Raw genomic sequence first — 23,460 nt, forward strand, 5'->3', positions numbered from 1 at the left:
TTTGACATATTTATAATTAATTATATTTTTCCGTAAGTTACATGTATTAACACACACTTCTCTTCATTTAAAAGTTTGGACCCTTCTTCATTCATATACAAGATGTCAGAAAGGATGGATAGCTGGAACCCACCTGAATCATGGAAGAGAATAACTTGTATCATGATGATTCGTGCCCGCCATCAAAATAAGGATATTACGACTGCTGCCCAATGCTCCCTGAATACAGTAAAAACAATCAGGCATGAACTAGAGACTTGCAATGGTGACTACGAGGATGTAGCAAGAAGAAAGATCCCTAGCAGACGATCTGATTGCGTTCGTACAGCAGAATTCCTCGCAAATCTGCAGGAACAGGTGTTGAAGAACCCTGGCATTGGAATTCGGGCTTTGTTCGTGGAGTTGCTAACTGTAGTCAAGCCCTGGATAACAAGGGTAGCCAATGGTAGGCCGTATGTATGGCAGCAGGATTCGGCCCCTTGCCACACCTCTGGGAAAAGTCAAAAATGGTTGTCTGAAAATTTCTACGACTTCACCAGTCCAAATGTTTGGCCTCCAAACTCCCCAGACCTTAACCCCATGGATTATTTTGTATGGGGCGCAGTTGAAAAAGACACCAATCGCACTTCCAGTAATACAAAAGCCCAGTTAATGGATAAAATTAAAACAGTTTTTGCGGCCCTTCCCAGGGAGACTGTAGCATCAGCTTGTTCGAGGTTCCGAAGCAGAATTGAAGCTGTGATCGATGCTAATGGTGGTTATTTTGAGTAAATCTTGTTGATAGTATTGTAATTAACTCTGCCTGTAATGTTTTTTTGTCAATTCATTAAATTTAATAGATACAAAGAAGATTTTCTTTTTCCTCACGAAACTGTCAAATTTATCCCGAACACCCTGTATATATCAAGAAATGATAATAATTACAATAAACATACATTACCTTTGATAACTACTTCCTGTGTTATCCCAATTTTCATGGGAATTGTTGCTATTTGATCCTTGAGAATGGAGACTACCACTAGATCCATGTGACTTGAGACTAGTATTAGAAGAAATTTTTGGAATTACATGTGAAACATAATTCCTTGCTGAGGATGTTTCAGCTGACCATGATTTACCTTGGGCTTCTGTAGCTATCTGACAAAAGAAATGGAAGAGAGGAAGAGAGAAAGAGAACTTTGACCATACTGTGTAAAACCTAGTTTAGATATTTAGATGCTTAGAGTTATATAGAATTCTTATTTTTTTAAATAATAATTCAAACTTGACCAAAATATTTAAAAAATCTATCTATCTGTTTATATATATATATATATATATATATATATATATATATGAGGTGAAATGCCAAAAATCTTCCTAAAATGCTAGATTCTATCTGCAAAAAGCAATACAGCTTGCAAATGAACCATACTGTGTAAAACCTACAGTTTAGATACAGTGGTGTAGCTAGAGTTTTTGCCGTCCAGGGTGGTCCCCGAGTTTGTCACCTCTTAATAAACACCAAAAATATTACAAAAAGTCAAAATGACGTATAGGGAAAAAAATTAAAACACTACGTTTGTTTTTGAAGTAAAACTTTAATTTCAACATTCTAAAATGTTATTTTTCTTGCTTTTCAGTTAGCAAAATTGATGACATTGGCAAAGTCTATTTCATAGTAATGTAGGTAATTCTTAATCAATTTTATTTAAAAAAATTCCTCTCACAACTAGCAACATTTACAGCAAATGTGAGGAAAATTCACAGTAACATTATAATATTTTGAAATGAGTTCTCGAGATTGTATTTTAGAATTAATTGCAAAAGTTCAAAAAAGGTTCAAAGTGCCGCCCGGGACAGACTGCCCCCCCCTAGCTACGCCTCTGTTTAGATATTTAGATGCTTAGAGTTATATAGCATTCTTATTGTTTTAAATAATAATTAAATATATTATCAAACTTGACCAAAATATTTAAAAAATAAATCTATCTATCTATCTATATATATACATGAGGTGAAATGCAAAAAATCTTCCTAAAATGCAAGATTCTATCCACAAATAGCAATCCAGCTTACTAATGACTCTTTACACAGATTCACTCCAGTCACTTTCTCACAGATGTTCTGTTTCTGCTTTATAAGCATTTCGTATAAATATAAGAAATAATTAAGTATTTTCTATAAGTATTTTCAAAGGCAATGTTCTGCTATACAGACTTCCACCATTCCTTCAAACCATAAACACATAAACAACTGCTGGCCAACATTCATTCACTTTCCAGCTTCTAACCAACCAAATCAATTTCTCTTTCTTTTTTTCATCTACCTCTGTTCTTTGGAAAATTCTTGTTCTCAGAATTTTCCAAGGTCTATGATCTTCAGCTGTTCAAAAAACATACCAACAGTTTCTATTTTTCTCTTCTTTACTATTTGCCATCATATGATGCTTTAGGTCTGATATATAAAATTAATATTTTGTTATTTGGTGTATAATATGTAATACACATCACATATTTTAGCACAAGTCAATTTGCAAATCAGTTAGCAATGGTAAAAAACTGGAGTTAATATTACTATTTAATCATGACTAATAGTATTAATAAGATCTATAAAGAAAGTTGTAATCACTAGCTCTAGGTAAAAAACTTCCAGTTACTACATAAACAACACTGAATTATCTCCCTTAGTGAATATAATGAGCTCAAATTTAGTATTTAGATATTTCAGAGAACTTGTTGGAGATCTAAAAAATCAGAGTAGGAAATGAATATCAGACATATAAAAATATTTTTGAAAAATTTGAAGAAAAATACATAGCTAATAATAATAATAAGTACTTACTGGATTTCTGTTCAGGGCATGTACTATTAATAGAATATTCTCACATAAAGATGTGCACAAATTCATATGAAAAAAAAGGCACAAGAAATGAGAAAAATCATACTATGTTATTGTTAATAGTGATATCTTCAAGCTGATTCAGGACACAAGTGTATACAAATGAATTAAAATACAAAGTCATCAACAGTTTTGGGTAGGATAAAAATTATCACATTGAAAAGAAATAGCAATTCTTATGCAGGAAACTTAAAAGGAAGTAGAGGAGATGAGAGATCTAGGAGTGATGGTGGACAAAGACCTAAAATTCAGGGACCACATTGCACAAGTTGTAAATAATAGCAATGATGCAAAGGACCCTGCCTTGCAGAAATAGAGGCTATGATGCTATTGTATAAGGCCTAAAATGGATTATTGTGCACAGATTTGGCTGCCAGGTTTTCATTGTGACAAGCATATGTTGGAAAGAGTCCAGAGAAGATTCATAAAGGTTATCAGTGCTCTTTGGAATGTGAAGTACGAGGACAAATTAAGAGAATATAAGTTGAAAAACATCGTGAATAGGAAGAAGATGGGTGGGGTATGATTGCGACATATAAGCTACTCAGGGGTTGTTATCAGGTTGACATGGAAGAAATTTTTCATACAACGGGAGATGGGGGTAGAACAAGAGGCCACTGCTGGAAACTGTATAAAGAGGGTGTGAGCAGAGGAGTGAGGAGAAGGTTCTTTAGATGGAGAGTGGCTGGTGAAATAAGTATTACAAGAATTAAAGTTGTGTAGCTGTCACAGATAAGCTAACACAAATACAGATATATTAGTAGAAAAAAAAAAAAAAATGAAAGACTTTTGTAAATCTCAGAAACTGAACTGGTTCAGCCAAGGAAGCATGTAGTGTTGGTGAAGTGGTTTGAAAGGACAGAAAAATCCAAACTACATGATGAACTCAAGAAGTTAAAGAGGCAGTCCTGGAAAGGAAGAAAGAATATCAAAAGCTCCTAACAAGTAAGCCAGCTGATACCATAAAAGAATATAGAAAAAAATAAGAACGTCAGGAAATAATAATAATAATAATAAAAATAATAAACAAATAATAATTTGTTCAATACAAATTATTTGTTTATTATTATGATTATTATTATTATTGAACAACAAATTATTTGAAAAAAAGACGAGAATAGAATTTAGAGACTCATATGGCCTTCGTAGATTACAAAAAAGCTTTTGATAAAATACACAGAAAAAACTATGGAATATAATGAAAAAACAAGAATATCTATAAACAACAAATTACAAGGATATTTATTATTATATTTGGTACAAGCTATACAGAGTTTATATAAAGATACAAAAATACAGTTAGGTAATAAATTAGCAAAAGAGATTGAAATAAATTAGGGTGTCAGACAGGGATGTAGCTTATCTCCAACTCTATTTAATATATATATATATATATTGATTAGATTATTAAAATATGGAAAACAACAATAAAACAAAGTATCCAGTTAACCAGAAGAACACTGTGATCAATACAATGCTATATGCAGATGATCAGATTATATTACAAGACAATGAAGATGACCTTCAAAAATCAGTTTATGAATTAAACAAAATAAGCGAACACACAATTTAAAAATTTCAAAAAAGAAAACAAAAGTCATCGTATTTAAAATCGAGATCATGTTAGATCAAAAATAATTATAGAAAATAAAATAATAGAACAGATGACAGTTTAATTATTTAGGCTGCATAATAACATATCTAAAAGGTAAAGATATAGATGGAAAAAAAAAAAAGAAATTTTAGAAAAATCTGTAGAATAATTAAAAGAACACTGAATAAAAAAACAAGACAAGAAACTCAACTAAAATTTCATGAAGTAATTGTCACTCCCAATCTATTATATGGTGGGAAACATGGGCTGTAAAAAAAGAAAGATGAAAGTAAAATACAAGCTGCAGAGATGAGATTTTTAAGAACAATTAAAGGATGCACAAAATTGGACCATATAAGAAATGAAGACATCAGAAAAGAACTAGATATTTATGACAAATGAAAAGACCAAGGAATAAGGAATATAGAGAGAATATAGAGAGAACATCTATTTAGGATGGAAAGATATCAGCTACCAAAGGGAAAGAGAAAGAGAGGAAGACCAGCTGCAAGATGGAAAGATAAGTGAAGCCAGAACAGGCAAATGCCTAATCCTTGAAGAAAAGATGAAAGCAACATTTAAGAAGTAGCCTAAACAAGTCACAGAAAAATTTTGGTAAGAATATAGAATATAAATATCGTGAAGGAGATAAAAAAAGGTCTGCAGGCTGTAGAAAAGCTTAGAAATGGAGGAAAGAGAAATTAAACATGATAAAGATAATATGAAAACTAAGATTTCTAGATACCCGGAGTAATTACTTTAAATGAAATAAACAGTGACAGAACTATGGTATATAAAAATTTAAGAGAAATGCATTCAGGATTGTATATCAATCCTTGAGGTAGAAAAAAAATCATAAAATTGAAATGTGGAAAGACAACTGAAATAGATGAAATTGATCATAACTGCTAAAATATGGTAGTATAAAAGATGCACATTGGCTCACTGTATAACTTAGAAAAATGTCCTAGACAAAAGGTTAAATTCTGAAAGATTGGAGTACAGCTCATAGTAGTGAAGAATTCTCAAAAGGCATATAAAACTAAATCAATCACTGAAGAATTCCCCCATTGAGTATTCTAGGTAAGATTTATGCAAGCATGCTCAAAGAGAGAGAGAGAGATTAAGGAAAACTGTGTAAGAGAAACTTAGAACAGGCTACATTCGGGCAAATTAGGGGTTGTAAGAATCAGATTTTCACTTTAAGACAAAAAAATTAAGAAATCATTGGAATATAAACAAGGATCTATATTTAAGTTTTGAAGATGAGGAAAAGGCACATGCCAAGGTGCCAAGAGAAATGTTTTGAAAAGCTAATGATAAAAATAGGACATTATATTAAACAATGTTTATATTTGTTTTAAGTCAGCAGTCAGAAATGTAGGAGATACAGGAAGATGTTTGATATAAAATTGGGTGTAAGGAAATGGTACCCACTATTTACACTAATAATTATCATCTACACACATCATTATATAAAGGAAAGAGGCATTAAACCTGATATGAAATATATTCAACTTGCCACATAATGCAGATAATGTTATGCTCCTAAATAAATCTGATGCAAGTCTTCAGGATTCTTTAAATGAACTGAATAACTGCTATAACAGAAATGACGTAAATTAGCAATAAACAAAAACCATTAAAATAGACAAAAACAATGTAAACACCTGCATTCTCAATGAAGAAACTATAGTAAAACATTTCAGTTATTTAAGATTAGAAAGCAGGAGGAGCTTTGGTGGTGGAATAATAATGTACAAGAAGCAGTGACAGCTAAGAGGAAGACAAAGAAGAAGTGGGACGAGTCAAGAGTGGAGGATAGAGAGGAGTACAGAGAGAAAAAGCAAGTAGCCAAGAGAGTTGTTCCACAGACAAAGGCCATGGCATATCAAGACCTTTATGATCAATTAGAAACAAAGGAAGGACAGAGAAAGATTTATTGATTGGCAAAATGTAGAAATAAGGCATCAAAGGACATTGTACATGTGAGGAAGATCAAAGACTCTGGAGGAAGGGTATTAAGGAGGGATGTGGATATAAGAAACAGATGAAGAATATACTTTGAAGGGCTTTTGAATGAAGAAAATGCAAGGACTCATGGAGAAGTTGGGGAGCCTTATGAGGGGATGGTGCAGAACATTAGCAGAGTGGAAGTGATGGAGACCATAAAGGGAATGAAGAATGGAAAATCGGTGGGCCCTGCCAGGATCCCAGTGGAGGCATGGAAGGCACTGGGGGGAAGGAATTGACCAGCTGTGGAACCTATTAATAAAAGTTTGTCAACATGAAAATATACCCGAGGAATGGAGGGAAAGTACTCTTGTCCCCATCTACAAGAGTAAAGGGAATGCACAAGACTAAGAATTACAAAGGAATAAAGTTGATGTCCCACACAACGAAAATCCTAGAGAGGGTTCTTGATGTAAGACTAGGAAGGAGGTGGAATTGCAAAGGAGCAATTTGGCTTCTTGCCTGGTCAATTGACGACAGATGCTATCTTTGGCTTACAGCAGATGATGGAAAAGTTTTGAGAGAAGCAACGGGAGCTACATCTGGTATTTACTGATCTGGGGAAGGCGTATGATAGAGTGCCAAGGCAAGAAGTCTGGAGGTGTCTGAGGGTGAAGAAGGTACCAGAGAAATATGTCAGGCTGGTGCAGGAGATGTACAGAAATATGAAGACAGGAGTTCAGACCTGCCTGGGAGAGACAGAAAGTTTTCCAGTGACAGTTGGCTTGCATCAAGGGTCAGCATTAAGTCCGTTCCTGTTTAATATTGTGATGGAGATGGTGACAGAGGAGGTGAGAGAAGATGTGCCTTGGACTATGTTGTATGCAGATGACATCATGCTGTGTGCAGAATTAAGAGAAGAAGTGGCAGCTAAATTGGAATGTTGGAGGAAAGTACTGGAAGAGAGAGAGATATGAGACTGAGCGGAAGTAAGACAGAGTATATGTGTTGCAAAGTGGATGGCAGCCAGGAGACAGTTCTGGAGCTGGAAGGAAATGTCATCAGGAAGGTCAGTGACTTTATATACTTAGATTCAACAATGAAAGAGGATGGTGAGGCTGAGAAGGAAGTAGGATACAAGCAGGAATGGAGGAACTGGAGAGAGAGAGAGATGGCTGGAGTGCTATGCGATAAGAGGATGGCGATCAATCTAAAAGGCAAAATCTACAAGACAGTAGTGAGACATGCTATGGAAACTGTGGCCTTGAGGAAAAATAACATCAGAAGGATGGAGGTAGCAGAGATGAGAATGCTTAAGTGGATGTGCGGTGTGACCAGAAAGGATCGTCTGAGAAATGACTATGTAAGGGGAACGGTGAAAGTTACGAACTTAGAAGCAAAGATACAGGAGGCAAGGTTGAGATGGTTTGGTCATGTGATGAGGAGGGAGGAAAAGTATGTGGGAAGAAAGGTCATGCAGGGAAGGAAGAAGCGCAGGCAGCCAAAGAAGAGATGGAGGGAGATAGTGGAGGAGGACTTGAGGATGAAGAAATTGGATGTGGCTGCAGCCCAAGACAGGTGGTTGTGTACGAGACTCACTACAAACAGCGACCTTACTTAAGTGGGAAAAGCTGCAGAAGAAGAAGAAGATTTAAACACATTAAATAATGCATTTAATGAAGAGAGAGCACATTAGAGAAGTACCACATAAACATAACTAGTGTTACCAAGATAAAGAAGACTAAAACTGGCAGGATCCTGCTAAATAACAAATACAGACATTTGTATTAGTGGTGGTAGGCTTCCATGGAGTCAAAAGATTCATGGTGGTAGGTATGACATGCACAAAGCGAATCAAACTGTGCTTTAAACTGATTTGCTGTATATGCATTCACCATACTATCAGGCAATGCATTCTAGTCTCCATGCAAAGAACTTGCTTGTTACTCCCTTGCTCACATCCTCCTTATACAGTTTCCAGGGATTTCTCCTTATTCTATCTCCTTCTCATATTTTATGAAATATTTCTTCCATATTAACCTGGTAAAAACTCCTTACCAACTTAAATTTTCTCGATCATATCCCCTCTTTTCCTCCTATTCATAAGACTTTTGAAATCTGCAATCCTTCAATCTGTCTTCATAGTTAACATTCCAAAAATCAGTTATCACCTTAGCCAATATCTTTTCTGGATCCTTTCTAACACATATCCACATATATCATCAAGTTCCTCCACATCATTATTGCCATAATATGATGTGATGATTTCAGAACTTGTGCAATGTGATGCCAAACTTCAGGTCGTTGTCTACCACAACTCCCAGAAGTCTTGTCTCCTCAACTGCCTTCAATATACTTTTGCATATAGGCACTCAAGAAATATTGATCAAGGAAAGGAAAGAGTAGCAATTGATACCAAATATGAAGGCAAACTTCTCGATTGAAATACAATTTCAAATAGTTATGTGGGCAAAATGGGAAATTGAACAATGAAACTTATTTGTGCCCATGATTCCACAGAAGCTAGAACCATGGGTACAAATAAGAAGGCAGCTAACATAGGGAAAACAGAAAAGCTAGTCCATGTTGTAGATCTAAACACAGATTAGGAGAAAAGTGCAAAGCTAATAATAATGATAAGTACCTGCTCGATTTCTGTTTGAGACATGGGCTAGTCATTACTAACACTATGTTCCAACATTTAAGATGTGCACAAATTCACCTGAAGAGAAGAAGAAATAAGAAAAGCCTCATTGACTACATCATTAATGACAGTGATATCTTCAAGCTGGTTCAAGACGCAGAGGATTTGAAACTGAAATTATCATTACTTAGTTTAAAGTAGAATAAAAATGAATATCACATTGAAAATAACAATATGTGAGAAAGTTTTACAAATAATTAAAGTTGAGCAGCTCTTAAAAGTACACTGTAACCTCAACTATACAAATGTTATTCAAGAAAATATGAACAAGTTTAAAAATAAGAATAAAACCTTAGCATTTCAAATTATGAAGAATGTATTATACTGCTAAGAAGACATGTAGTGAAGTTGTATGCAAGAATAGAAAAATAAGAACTCCATGATGGATGCAAAAAGTTCAAGAAAAAATCCTGGAAAAAAAAAGGCATACTGGAAGCTCTTACTTGTTTCTCTGTGTTCTCTGAGAGAATACAGAGAAACAAGTAGCTGAACAAAAGTCATGGAATGACTTTGGTAAGAATATAGAAGATATAAAAGATGGTAGCTGATGATTAGCGACTGAAAGATAAGTCATTTTTTTGTAATTTACTAAATAATAATAAGTTAATTCACTTTTGTTTTATATGGATGTGTGATAGACTGAGTTATTTAGTTTAAAGTAAACCACGTATTTTGGTTTAAATTTGATACTGTCGGTATGTTGCCAATGCATGGTAGAACAATGATGGCAAAGACATCATTGTTGGGTGAATTAAATTTAAGTGATTTTGTTTGGTGCAGTGTGTGTGTGTGAGAGATGTATTCCTTGTGAAAGCTGAAGGATTTATGGAATGAGAGCAAAACTGGTGAGTGAGTATGTATAAGTGTTTTAAGATTGAGTGCCAGTTGTGTGGAGAGAACAAAGCAAGTGTAAGCAGAGAAAGTAGAAAGTATGGACAGTAGAGTGGAAAATGTTAATGGTCAGAATTAATGTTGAACATGGGCTGATGGCAATACAGTAGAACAAAGCATACCTAAATAAGGAAATAGTGCACTTGCATGTTATCCTTGACAGGAGAAAGTACAAAATTGGAAAAGTGCAAAAATGTCAAGAGATTAGCAAGGATGAGAAGAGAAAGAAGCCGGGGTATGGAGTAAGTATTGAGATCATGTGAATAAATTAAAGAAACAAGGTAAGGAGAAAATTTTGTACGGAGATTCTATGATCAGAGGAATACTTAATGAAAGTGTAACAAAATCCTGTTTTTCCCAGTACAAAAGTTAATAATATGTAATGTTATATTATATTATTGATTGATTATATTATACTTGAAGTTCATTATTATTCTCTTATGTGCATGCTTGGAAATGCAGCAGAGCAAAAGTATGTTTTAGTCCACTACTGTGCACCACCCTTACTGGTTTCAGTGCTGTGTTTGAGTGTAAGAAAATTTATTAATTTTAAATTTTCACAAGGCTTAAATAATGAGGTAGTGCAAGATATTCTGGAGGTTGTTGAAGAAGCTCAGAAATAGAGGAAAGAGTGCTGTAAAAAGAATTAGAGATGATAAAGGTAACATGAAAACTGGAGAAAAAGATATCCTTGATATGGAGTAATTACTTCAAAAAATTGCTAAATGAAACAATCAGAAATACATATCCATACTTGAAGTAGATAAAGCTATCAAAAGCCTGAAATGTGGAAATGCAGCTGGAGTAGATGATATTCGACCAGAATATGGAGATATAAAAGTCTTATAGTGGCTGCACTGCATAGTTCAGAAGGCCTGGACATAGGGACGAATTCCAGATGATTGGAGTAGTAGAGCTCTTTATAGTACCCACATATAAAAAGGGAAATAAAACTGCATGTGAGAATTACAGGAGGTATTTCCCTGTTGGGTGCTCCTGGTAAGATTTATGCAAGTATACTTGAGAAACAGTTGAGAAGGATTGTGGAAGGGAAGCTTGGTGAACAACAAGCTGGATTCAAGCCAAATAGAGGCTATCAAGATCGGATTTTCACTTTACGACAAAAAAAACTGTTTCTGGAAAAAGCATATGATAAGGTGTCAAGCAAAACGTTATTCAAAATGCTAAAGTTGTATGGATCAATGGGGAATTATATCAAGCAATACTTTGTCTTTATTTGATTTGTAAGCCAGCAATTAGAATTGAAGGAAGTACAGGAAGACTGTTTAATGTTAAGTCAGCAGTTATAATTGAAGTACAGTAAGTTGGTTTAATGTTAAATCTGGTGTCAGATAAGGATGTACATTATCCCCTCTGTTATTCATTAACTATATGAATCACATTATGAAGGGAAGTGGTATTAAACCTGATATCAAAATTGGAGATGTTAATGTCAGCTCTTTACTTTACACATATGATGTTATACTTCTAAATAAATCCAGTACAAGTCTGCAAGATTCCCTAACTAAATTGAATAACTGTTGTAATAAATTTGGAATGAAAATCAGAAATAACAAGACAAAGACAATGAAAATACGCAGAAACATTGAAAACATCAACTGCATCGTGAATGGAGAACCTATAGAACATTTGAGCTACTTAGGCACAATTTTTTAGTGAAGATGGTAAATTAAATATGGATATAGACAATAGAATCAACAAAGCTGGTATGGTTGGAAGCCAACTGAATAAATTTATATGGAATAAGAGAGAAATTAGCAAAAACACTAAATTAGCTGTATACAAGACAGTGTTGAAGCCAATTTTAACTCTTATGGATCTGAGAGCTGGGTTAGAAGTAAAGCATTTGACCAAAGACTGGAGACTGCAGATATGAGAGCCATAAGAAAGATTATAGGCATGAACAAATGGAATCAATGGCAATATCATATTAAAAAAGAGGATATTAGGAAAGAACTTGACATTGTTAGCATCCAGAAATGTGTTAGCAGAGCTAATCTCAAATGGTATGATCACTTAAACAGAACAGGAAAGATTAGCAAAACAAGTGTTCTCTGCCAGGTTAGCAGGAAAAAGACCCAGAGGAACACCAAGATATAGGTGGATTAATACAGCATAAAATACCTTAGAACACAGAAATATAGGATCTGATAATGTTGGAGTCTTGTCAGGTAACAGATTGATTTGGAGGAAAATTGTAGACAGGAAGTTAGTGTTGATGTAAGTTTTTCATGTAGTACTATCATACGTTGTACCCCCCTTGAGGGTACATGTGAGGAATTTGATGATGGTGGTAAGTGCACGTAATTGTTTCCACAATGTGAACAGAGCAATCACTTTGAACTTTCATACAGCATACAACACTAAAATTTCAATACTGAAAGGTCACTGGAACAAATTTATCACTAATTTTTTTTCTGAATAAATTCCATTTATAACTCAATAAAGATATTAGTGGCCAAAGATTAAAAAAACATAAAACTTCTTGTTTGTGAACAAACATAAACAAAAAAGCACATTTAAATCATACATCATATTACAATAAACTGCTTAATTCTGAATTCAATTCAATTCTTTCTTTCTTTTTTTTTTTTTTGTGAAATTCTTGAATATATGTAGATATATTACTACAATTAGCATCCCATCTTGTTGATTGAGTCAATGTTCTCTTTGGATTTTGACATTGGATTTCTAAGGTTTGGTTCTTGTTTTAATCCCCCCCTCCCCATTCTGCTCCAATAATATTTGTATATAGAGTCTACAACTTATGTGTGCTCAATTACGATTTTAAAAAAAAATTTACATTGTTGCATATTTTTTTCTTTAAATATGATACCCATTTTTATCTTGCTCAAAACTAAATAGTGATCCTTTTGTATTTCAACTCTTTTGGATCTATCCTGAACCAGTCTAAATATATTCAACGATAACATACTCAGTAAGACTTTTTTTCTTATTTCTTGTGTGCTCTTTTCTTTTGAATTTATGCATATCTATACTGAAATATAGTCCTAAACAGAAATTCAGGAGACACTTATTATTATCATCTTATATTGTAGTAATGTGTTAATAACATAGTCTGTTTTCAGAGCAAAAATCTAGCAGCTATTTACCATTAATTCTGTCATTTACTCTAAATTTTTCAAAAACCCTTAGAAAGAAGAGTATAAAGTTATGCAGTCAGGTCTGCATCACTAAGACCTGAAGAATCATGTTACCACAGACAATAAATAAGTCATATATCCATTTTGAACTTTGATCACATCAATATATGTTTATATTTTATTCAATGCTATTATTTCTCTTTCCTTTTCTGATCTTTAGTGCCTGAATTTTGATTGTTAACAGTGCAACCATTAAAGTTTAAAATAAGGTGAGCACTATGTGTGCATCTATGTGTATTCGTGTATTACTAAATGAAAGCCTGAATCATTAGTTTATCTAAAATTAAATACATACTTTATCTCTATAAAGAGCAGCAGCTCGAGTATTGTATCGCTCCTGAAGAGGCATGTTTTTATTCCACTCTGGTTGTTGTTCTAAAAATATCCGAGCCTTCCTATTACCACCAGCTTTCATTTTTTCCAGTTCTATATCCTTCCATTTATCCATTGACACAGATCGTACAAAACTTTATTTAAAAGAGAAAAAAAAAATAACAATTAATATACATACATACAAACAGACAGATACACACTAGAAAAACTGTTTGGGTTGGTAACAATTAGATTTTTATTGTTATGACTTCCTTTTTTTTTTTTAATCAATTCACAGTTTACAAGTCTGACATGCTATGAAGCAGTAGCTCCCCTTTCTTATGTTCTCATATCATGAGCAATATACTTAAACTACTAAATCTATATAAAGTTGAGGTATTTTTCCCTCTGAATTTTCATATTTTAATGGGGGGGGGGGGAATGTTCAAGTACAATTTTTTTTTTTTTTAATAAGATTTTGAAAACAACTAAAGATAGATACTGCCCATATAGTAAGCCTTTTTTTTTCTGTCACCTTTCTATATTTTGTCAACTGAAAAATAAAATAAAATAAAATAAATCAAAGGGGGGAAAATACTCCTGTCAAACAGTTCTCATGTAAATACCAAAATCTGCATGAAATGGACAATTTCTTACCTGCAGCCTAAAAAAGACAAAGAAAGAAAGAAAAAAGCTGCAGAAGGAACTTCATGGTAAATGGTTCTGCTATATAAGTCACAAAACATTAACTATACAGCTTATTGGTATCTTTTATGGTTTTATTTTTTCTATGAACTTAAATCTTGATATATTTCATCCCTTTTAGTACATTTTTTGCTTGTTAACTTTTTTTCTATTTAATAAATTATATAATTCTGTATAAATGCATAGCATCATACAATGATCTATATAATTTTTGTTCGATCTACATATAGTTTCAAAAATATATCAAGAATTTGATGGCAATGACAATCCTAATATAAAATCTAATCTGTTGCAGAATACGCTTTTGCCTCAAGATAATGCTTTTAATTTTTGGTGTGAGTTATAGTGAAAATGCATTTGTGACTACCTACAACTTTTGTTTTATAAAATGACTTTTCCTGTCTTTGGCTTCAGTCCACTGCCTTAAGAGAGACCAAGCTAGTCAGTCTGATAGCTTAGTCTCTTAAGGCAGCACTCAGAATATAAATTTTATGCTGCTTGATATAATGTTCTGCTTACACCTCATAATTATAGCATTTCGAACAGCATTTCTCTTGTCACATCCATTTTTCAGATCTAAAAACTTAAATATAGATAATTTTCATTGAAATCATCATAATTTCTCTTCACACAATTTTTCTTGGCCTCTTTTCAAGTATGCTAGAAGAGAAATATGATGAGTTGAAGTCTAACAGAAATTGTCAGAATCAGATTTTCACTTTAAGATCAATAGCTGAGAACTCATAAGAATGATCTGTATTTAAATTTTTAGATTTGGAAAATGGATATGACAAGAGAAATGCTGTTCAAAATGCTATAATTATATTGAGTAAACAGACTCTGAACATTCAGCAGGGAAATTCCCCTATAATTCTCACAGTTTTATTTCCCTTTTTATAGATGGACATGAGAGCTCTACTGAAGTCATCCAAAATATGACTTTCAGACCAGCATATATTCTGATATTTATCTTCTTACCAAAGTCTTCCCATGATTTCTGTTTAGCTACTTTTGCACATTGTATTCTTATATTTTTCTATATATTCTCTGAGAACACATGCTGACTTACTTGCTAGGAACTTTTGATACACTTCTTCTTTCCCATGAATGCCTCTAATTTCTGGTGTCCATCATGGAATTACAGATTTTTCTATTCTCTCCATAATCTCTGGCTGAATCGATCAATATTTACTTCAGAATCTGCCAATGAAGCTCCAAGGTTTAGTTCTTGTTTTCAAACTCTGATTTTTCTTTGAATAATATTTGTAGATGTGAGTCCACAGTCCACTTCTGAAAGCTATTCAGCTCTAATTATTTTTAAAACTTTCTTTTCAATATGATATTCAGTTTCATCCTGATCAAAAAATAAATGGTGATCATTTCCTATTTTAAGTTCTCCAGTGTATTTTGAGGTCCTGATCCAGTGTGAAAATATTTCTATCAACAATAACATGGTCAATGAGACTTTTCTTATTTCTAATGTGTTCTTGCCATGTAAATTTGTGCACATCTTTATGTCAGAACATATTAGTAATGATTATCCATATCCTGAATAGAAATCCAGCATGCACTTACCTTTTTTGTTATTAGTATTACTGTTTTCTCCAAATTTTCCCATAACATTTCTATATACCTACTCTGCTATTCAAGATCGCCAATAAAGTCTACGTTAACCATTTTCTTTACCAGCTGATTTCTCTAATGGTTCAAAAAAGTTCTCCTCTTCTTCCTTAGTGAAACCTTCAGTGCAACCCTAGGCATAAATAAGTCTTGTTGTCCAATTATCCATTTTGATGTTTGTCCATATCATCCCACTTGGTATTGCCTTTGCCATTCAAGATTATCTATTTCCTTTCCCTGATCATTATCTAGAGTTTGTTCCACTAGCTGACTTGCCACTGTTCACCCTGGATCCTTGATAAAAAAAACAAAAAGGTTAAATAGGTTAAACATTACTTGTTTAACTGGACAACACTATTGTTTGTAATTCATCTTTTTGTACCATCAATGTTTTGGTTTAAGCTAATACAGAATAAAATTTGGCTGGCTAAATCCCAAATTGCCAGTCCATCCACATTCATTCATTATCCATTAACGAGGTACACCACAAGAAGGTAGAACTGGACATCAGGTTAGAAGCTCTGGTCAGTTCTCCACATTCATTAAAAGGCTATGTAAGGTCTCCTCCTAGTGATCTAGCTATCCATCAGATCAATATTGCCCTGCAATTCAAATGTGGCTTTACAATTCTTAAATAACAATTCGGTTAATTTAAAAAATATATTATACATCACTTTTTATATATATGTATAGGTAATCCTAGTATAGCACGATAGTTAGGTTCCTATAGTTCAAAACTGTGTCATACAGACCTAAGACGAGTACCAAAGGGGAAGGTTACATTCCATTTAAATACTAACAAAAATACTCCATTTTATTTTTATAACCATTAGAAACTTAATTAATTTTTATTAAAAATAGTAATAACTTCAGTTATTACTATCTGAACAAACATTTTACAAACTATGACATATATTTCTTTATATGTTATTCCTCTTATGTTCCAATTTGCTGTATGTAATATATTTTGTATAATTTTGTATATTTTACACAAAAATACAAAGATTAATAACAGCTGAAATGAAGTTAATGAGAAAAATTGCAAAGTATGCTCTATTCGATCACAAAAGAAATGAGAAATTATGAAAGAATTAAACTAGGAATCAGTAATAGAAAAAATTAAAAAATATAAACATAAATGGATGGAACAGGTTGAAACAATGAAAACACAAAGATTACCAAAACAAGCCTTAAATTACAAACCACTAGGAAAAAAAGAAGACCAGGACATCTTCTTAAGGGATTCAACGATAGCTTCTAAAGCTGGAACAGGTCACTCTAGGCCTAAATCCTTGACAAGCATGATGATGATGATTCATATATTTCAGATAATGCATGTTCATTTAATGTTCTTTTTTTTTTTTTTTTTTTTATCACTGCTAAGCATAATCAAATGATAATGTTTTCTCTGTTACCGAATTCTGCTGCATCTCGATTTTGTGTATTTTCTGCTCAAAAATAAATAATCTGGGTTTGTTTACTTTTGCTTGATAGATCTTTGTAAATTTCACACTATGAAACTAAGCATTTTTGAAGCTCTCCTTTTCAACTTTGTGCTCCTTTCAGTTGAGGAATCTACATTCAAAAAATAAGATTCTAATTGCTCAGCTAATTTTATGCTTTCCTGTATTCTTTAGTGTGAAATTTGGAATTTCAGAATTTTCAATTGTGTTATCATCCTCTGAATTGATCTGGTTTATCTCCAATGCTATTTCCACAACTCCGCTGGCCTCTTTTTCTACCAGTAATTGTCAATCATCTTCAGTAATCATACTATCAAAGTCTTCCCATCCTATTGACTTAGCAATTCTACTATTGCACTGATTCTGTTTTCTGCAGGATCAACCATATTTCTTAAGTGAATCGACTCTGGCTATACATTTTTCCAACATGTATTTAACATTGATGGCTTTATTTCTTTAAACAGTAAAGCTATGATTCCAATACAGTTTGCAAATGAAAAATGTTTCCACACCTCCATCACTTCAATAGATTCAGAATCAATTATTTTTTTTAACTAAATTGAACATCATCAAATTCCTGATATATACCCTCAAGGGGTGTACAGGTTATGATAGTACTACACGAAAAATTTAGACCATTACTAACTTCCTATCTACAATTTTCCTCCAAATCAATCTGTTACCTATCAAGACTCCAATATTATCAGGTCTTATATTTCTGTCTTCTTCTAAGGCACTTTTTACAGTATCAATCCACCTATATCTTGGTCTTCCTCTGGGTCTTTTTCCTGCAAACCTGGCAGAAAACACTTGTTCTGTTAATCTTTCCTCTCCCATTCTGCTTAAGTGACCATACCACTGATATTAGCTCTGGTAATGCATTCCTGGATGCTCACAATGACAAGTTCTTTCCTGATATCCTCATTTTTAATATGATATTGCCATTGATGCCATCTGTTCATGCTCCTAATCTTTCTCAGGACTCTCATATCTGCAGTCTCCAGTCAAATGCTTTACTTCAAACCCAGCTCTAAGATCCATAAGTTAAATTGGTTTAAACATCATCTTGTATACAGTTAGTTTTTTGGCTAATCTCTCTCTTATTCCATATAAATTTATTCAGTTGATTTCCTACCATACCAGTTTTGTTGATTCTGTTGTCTATTTCCATTTTTAATTTACCATCTTTGCTAAAAATCATGCCTAAGTAGCTGAAATGTTTCACTTGTTCTATAGGTTCTCCATTCACAAGACAGTTGATATTTTCAATGTCTTTTTTTTTATTTTTAGTTGATATTTTCAATGTCTTTTTTTTATTTTTAGTTGATATTTTAATGCCTACTTTCATTGTCTTTTTCTTGTTATTGCCGACCTTCATACCATATCTATTACAACAGTTATTCAATTTAGTCAGGGAATCTTTCAGACTTGTAGCAGATTTATTTAGAGCTGACATTAACGTCTCCTATTTTGATATCAGGCTTAATACCACTTTCCTGTATAATGTGATCCACATAGATAATGAATAACAGAGGGGATAATGTACATGCTTGTCTGACACCAGATTTAACATTAAACCACCTTCCTATACTTCCTTCAATTCTAACTGCTAACTTACGACTCAAATAAAGGCTAAGTATTGCTTGATATAATGCCCCGTTAACACCATGCAGTGGATCACTGCAAGACTTTAAAAACTCCATACTTTAGCATTTCTGGTCGAATATCATCTACTCCTCTGCCTTTCCACATTTCAGCCTTTTGATGGTTTTTTTCTACTTCAAGTATGAATATGTATTCCTGACTGCATGCCTGGTCAGTGTTTTTTTTTACCACTGTGCTGTCATCACTGCTTGTTTCATTTAGCAATTTTTCGAAGTAATTACTCCAAACTTCAAGGATATCTTTTTCTCCTACTTTCATGTCACCTTTATCATCTCTAACTCCTTTAACAGCACTCTTTTTCTCCATTTCTAAGCTTCTTCAACAACCTTCAGAATATTTTGCCACCTTCTTGATATTTATATTCTACGTTCTTGCCAAAGTCCTCCCATGACTTTTGTTTAGCCAGTTTTACACAGCGTTTAGCTTCCTTGCATTTGTTGCTGTATTCTCTAAGAGCACAAGCTGACTTACTTGCCAGGAACTTTTGATATGCTTTCTTCTTTTCCTTCACTGCCACTTTAACTTCCTGTGTCCACTATGGAGTCCTGATTTTTCTATCCTTGCAGACAAACCTCACCACATGTCTCTCTGGCTAAATCAATCAATGTTTTCTTCAGGGCTTGCCACTGAATCTCCAAGGTTTGGTACCTGTTCTCAAACTCTTTCATTTTTTCTTCAGTAACCTTTGTGTATTTTAGTCTATTGTTCACATCTGAGAGCTGCTCAACTTTTATTTGCTTTAAAACTTTCTTACATGTTCTTCCTTTCAATATGAAATTCAATTTTATCCTGCTCAAGACTAAATGGTGATCACTTCCAATTTCAAATCCTCTGTACACTCTGGTGTCCTGCACCAGTGGGAAAACATCACTATCAACAATAACATAGTCAATGAGACTTTTCTTATTCCTTGCCTCTTCTCTCCATGTGAATTTCTGCACATTTTTATGTTGGAACATGGTGATAGTAATAACCAGTCCATGTCCTGACCAGAAATCCAACAGGTATTTGCCTTTATTATTAGCTTTGCTCTTTTCTCTAAATTTTCCCAATATATTTTTGTATGTCTGACAATCATTTCCTACTCTGTTGTTGGGGATCTATTTGTTGGGGATCTATTTAGATCCCCAACAAATACCAACTTTTCCTTTTTCATTGTGTCAGTTGCTTTCTCTAAAGCCTCAAAAAATTCCTCAACTTCTACCTTAGTAGAACCTTCTGTGGGACCATAGGCACAAATAAGTCTTATTGTCCAGTTCCCCATTCTTATATTTGCCCACATCACTCTACTTGAGACTGCCTGCCATTCAAGAAGATTAGCCTCATATTTAGTGTTGAATACTATGGCTACTCCTTCTTTTCCTTGATTGTCATTGCCTGAATATAAAATTTTGTATTTATTGCTCAGAAAGATCTCACACCAGTTTTTGCCTTTTTTTTTTTGTTTCAGTCACCCCTATTATGTCGATCTGGTACTTATCTAATTCCTCAGCTAGCTCCATTTCTTTGCCATTCAGGCTTCTTATGTTGATAGTACCAATCTTGAACTCTGGTAATGTTGAGTTGGGGTGAGTTTTAGGATTTGTTCCAGTAGCTGACTTTTCACTGTTTGCCCTGGTTCCCTGGCAAAAACAACGGGGACTTGTTTAACCAGGCAACGCCCCAGCCAGCATGAAATTTTGTCATGTTGTACCATCATTTGAAATTTTTGTTTAAGCCAATAAGAATACAATTTGGTTGGCTAAATCCCAAATTGTCATCTGTTCAGTAGCCAGGCAGATACCTAAGGGTGCACCACAAGAAGGTGAGGATTGGACATTATTAGATCAGAAGCCCTGGTCGGTTCTCTGCATTCCTTTGAAGGCTACATGGAGGTCTCCTCTCAGTTATATACCTTTGACCCTTAAGCACCCCCAACAAAACACAAATTCATTGTAATCATTTCCCGATGTAATGAAAGGTAGATATAATGCCTTGATCTATTGGCTGAAATGAAGTTGAATTAGATGTTAGAAACATTACTTGAATAACTTAAATCTTTCAGATGACCTAGCTCATCCCCATAATAATAAAATTTTGAAATATAGATTTTTTTTTTACTTTAAAGAGTTTTTCACGGCTGACACAAAACAATTCATTTTAGAAATTATGGACTTTACAACAGTGTTATAAATAACTATTTTAATTTCCCGACGTTTCGACCTTCATATTAAGGTCATCGTCTGGAGTATATACAAATATACAAGGACAAGCTGAGTTACATTTCCCACAGTAAGCTAAAGAAACAATGATTTGATCATTGGTTATTCTACTGGCATGACTTCTTGTGAAAAAATAAAAAAATAAAAAAGATAAAATTACAAATTAATTAATTATTTAGAAACTACATCAAAGCTAAATTCCAAATGCTTGGGATTTTTAGACCATCATTATTGTTCAGATTGGGGTTGTTGATAAGGTACTAAGAATTTCACAGGCTTCTTCCTTAAATTTGCATTCATACCATGTTTTGGTGTGATATAAACAACTGGTGCTTTTCCAGTCAATTCTATGTAAAGTGTTCAGGGTATGATCAGAAAGGCCAGCTTCACCATAGTTATTATATTTAATGTGTTGTTTATGTTCCTTTTGTCTGATAGGAATTGTGCACCCTGTTTCCCCTATACACGGTAGATTACAAGTGCAATAAATATGTATACTCCAGGGTGGGCCAGTAAAGGGAGTGAGTCTCTAGATGAGTTGAGTAAGCTTTTTAATTTTGCAGGAGGTTTAAAGGTGGCTTTGAGGTTGCATTTCTGTAGTATTCTGTTTATTATATCTGATGTCCCTTTAATGTAAAGAATGGTTATAGTTTTATTGTAGTTTGGTTTATCTTTGTCTTTTTTATTGAGGTCTTGTTGGTTATTTATAACACAGTTGTAAAGTCCATAATTTCTAAAATGAATGTTGATTACCATGCAATACTTAAAAGAAAGTGACACAAAACAATTTAAAAACCATTCTTTAAATAAATTGGCAGTTATCCAAGTTTTTTTATTTGCTTTCAAATATATGGTAATGCATTTTTATATATGCCTTTCATTGCACAAAGATTAGAGGATCAATAAACTAGCATGGCTTTTATCATGTGATCTCCTAATGTGTTAGTTACTGCACATAAGTGACAGTACACCACTATCTTTTGATACCTTCAAATGTAGTATGGTTTTCTCTTTTTTTGAAATAAACATTATTTTGGGCACCCCCCCCCCACACACACACACACTAAAGACCAGTCTCATTAGTACTTAAAACTTGACATGGTGTGTATCTATGCTCTTCAATGATTTTTTGGAAGTGTCATTATCGGCTGATGCACTTTCCTCTTGAATTCTTATGTAATGAGAGAAAGTTTATAAATTGCTCAAACCAACCCTTGGTTGGTTTGAGCAATTTATAAATTTGTAATTGTAATTGAGCAATTTATGCTAAATGCTAAATTCTTTTTCTAGTTTCTCAATTATTGCTGATCACAAATGCTTTATCTAGTTTAGCTTTTTCTAGTTATTGCTATTCAGGGGTGAATTGTCATATTTGCAGAAATGGAAGATCCTGCAGCAACAATCTCACCAAGTTTCTGTTCAGTTTAATTTATGGTCTGAATTGTTGCTACATTTAAATGTATGTTTTGCAATGTACAATACCTTTTCACTTTTTTGTTTAAGACTATCCACATTTTTTTTATCTTTAATTCTAGAGAAATAAAGTTTCTTTTGAGCAGTGCTGGAATTTAATTAACAACAAAGAAATTATTCCAATAAGGCACTTAAGAACAAAGTTAAGTAATACATACATGAAAAAATTTTATAAATGATCAAATAAAAACCAAAGTGTGTTCCCCACACAAAAAAATTTTCAAAAATACTGTGTTGTGTGAGGGTTTCTGCAATTCTCTAACCATGTTGTAGAAGTACCATGTTATACAGGGAGTTACCAATATATATCTCACACACACAAGTAGTCATAATGCCTATAGAAAATCAATGTCATGTATGGGAAAGCTGCTACATAAAGTGCATAGTTTATAAATTACTGTTATCGAGTTAATAGCAGTCACATAGCGAGCTATAACTCCTTGAAACAAAATCTTTTGGTAATGCTTTTAAGGAAGGAAGGAAGGAGCAAATACAATTGTGTTTTCAAGATACAAAGAGAAAGATTTCAATATAATTTCTTTCATAAGATATTACAAACAGAAACAAGGGTACTTGGCAATAACAGAAAATAACCAAAAGGTAGCAATATTAATGAAAAAATGATTTTACAAAAATTTCAATTTTCTAGTAATTAGATTAACAGCCTTTAAAACTTCAATTATATGATATCATCTTATATTATATTAGGATTGTTTTTTATTCAATTTTTAATTTCTTCCACACAAGAGAGGCCACAAGGCCTACAGCAAATAAATGCCAAGTATTTGGTTTGGGTCAAGAGACCAAAGTAATT

The 23,460-nt window shown here is 33.3% G+C and overlaps 1 protein-coding gene across 3 annotated transcripts in view; it reads right to left on the bottom strand.

The window, feature by feature from the left end:
* ArfGAP1 (ADP-ribosylation factor GTPase-activating protein 1) overlaps positions 1-23,460 on the bottom strand; it is a 320,099-nt gene that overhangs the window by 246,789 nt on the left and 49,850 nt on the right. For all 3 annotated transcript variants that reach the window (XM_090409895.1, XM_090409893.1, XM_090409894.1), the window contains 2 exons: positions 13,503-13,674; positions 941-1,137 (listed from right to left, as the gene is read on the bottom strand). In XM_090409895.1, coding sequence (XP_090266021.1) covers positions 941-1,137; positions 13,503-13,674 — 369 coding nt within the window. The remainder of the gene's footprint in view (positions 1-940; positions 1,138-13,502; positions 13,675-23,460) is intronic.

The sequence above is a fragment of the Typopeltis vanoorti genome, chromosome 20 (genome assembly GCF_054136105.1).
Source record: "Typopeltis vanoorti isolate ZY-2024b chromosome 20, IOZ_Tvanoo_1.0, whole genome shotgun sequence".
NCBI lineage: Eukaryota > Metazoa > Arthropoda > Arachnida > Uropygi > Thelyphonidae > Typopeltis > Typopeltis vanoorti.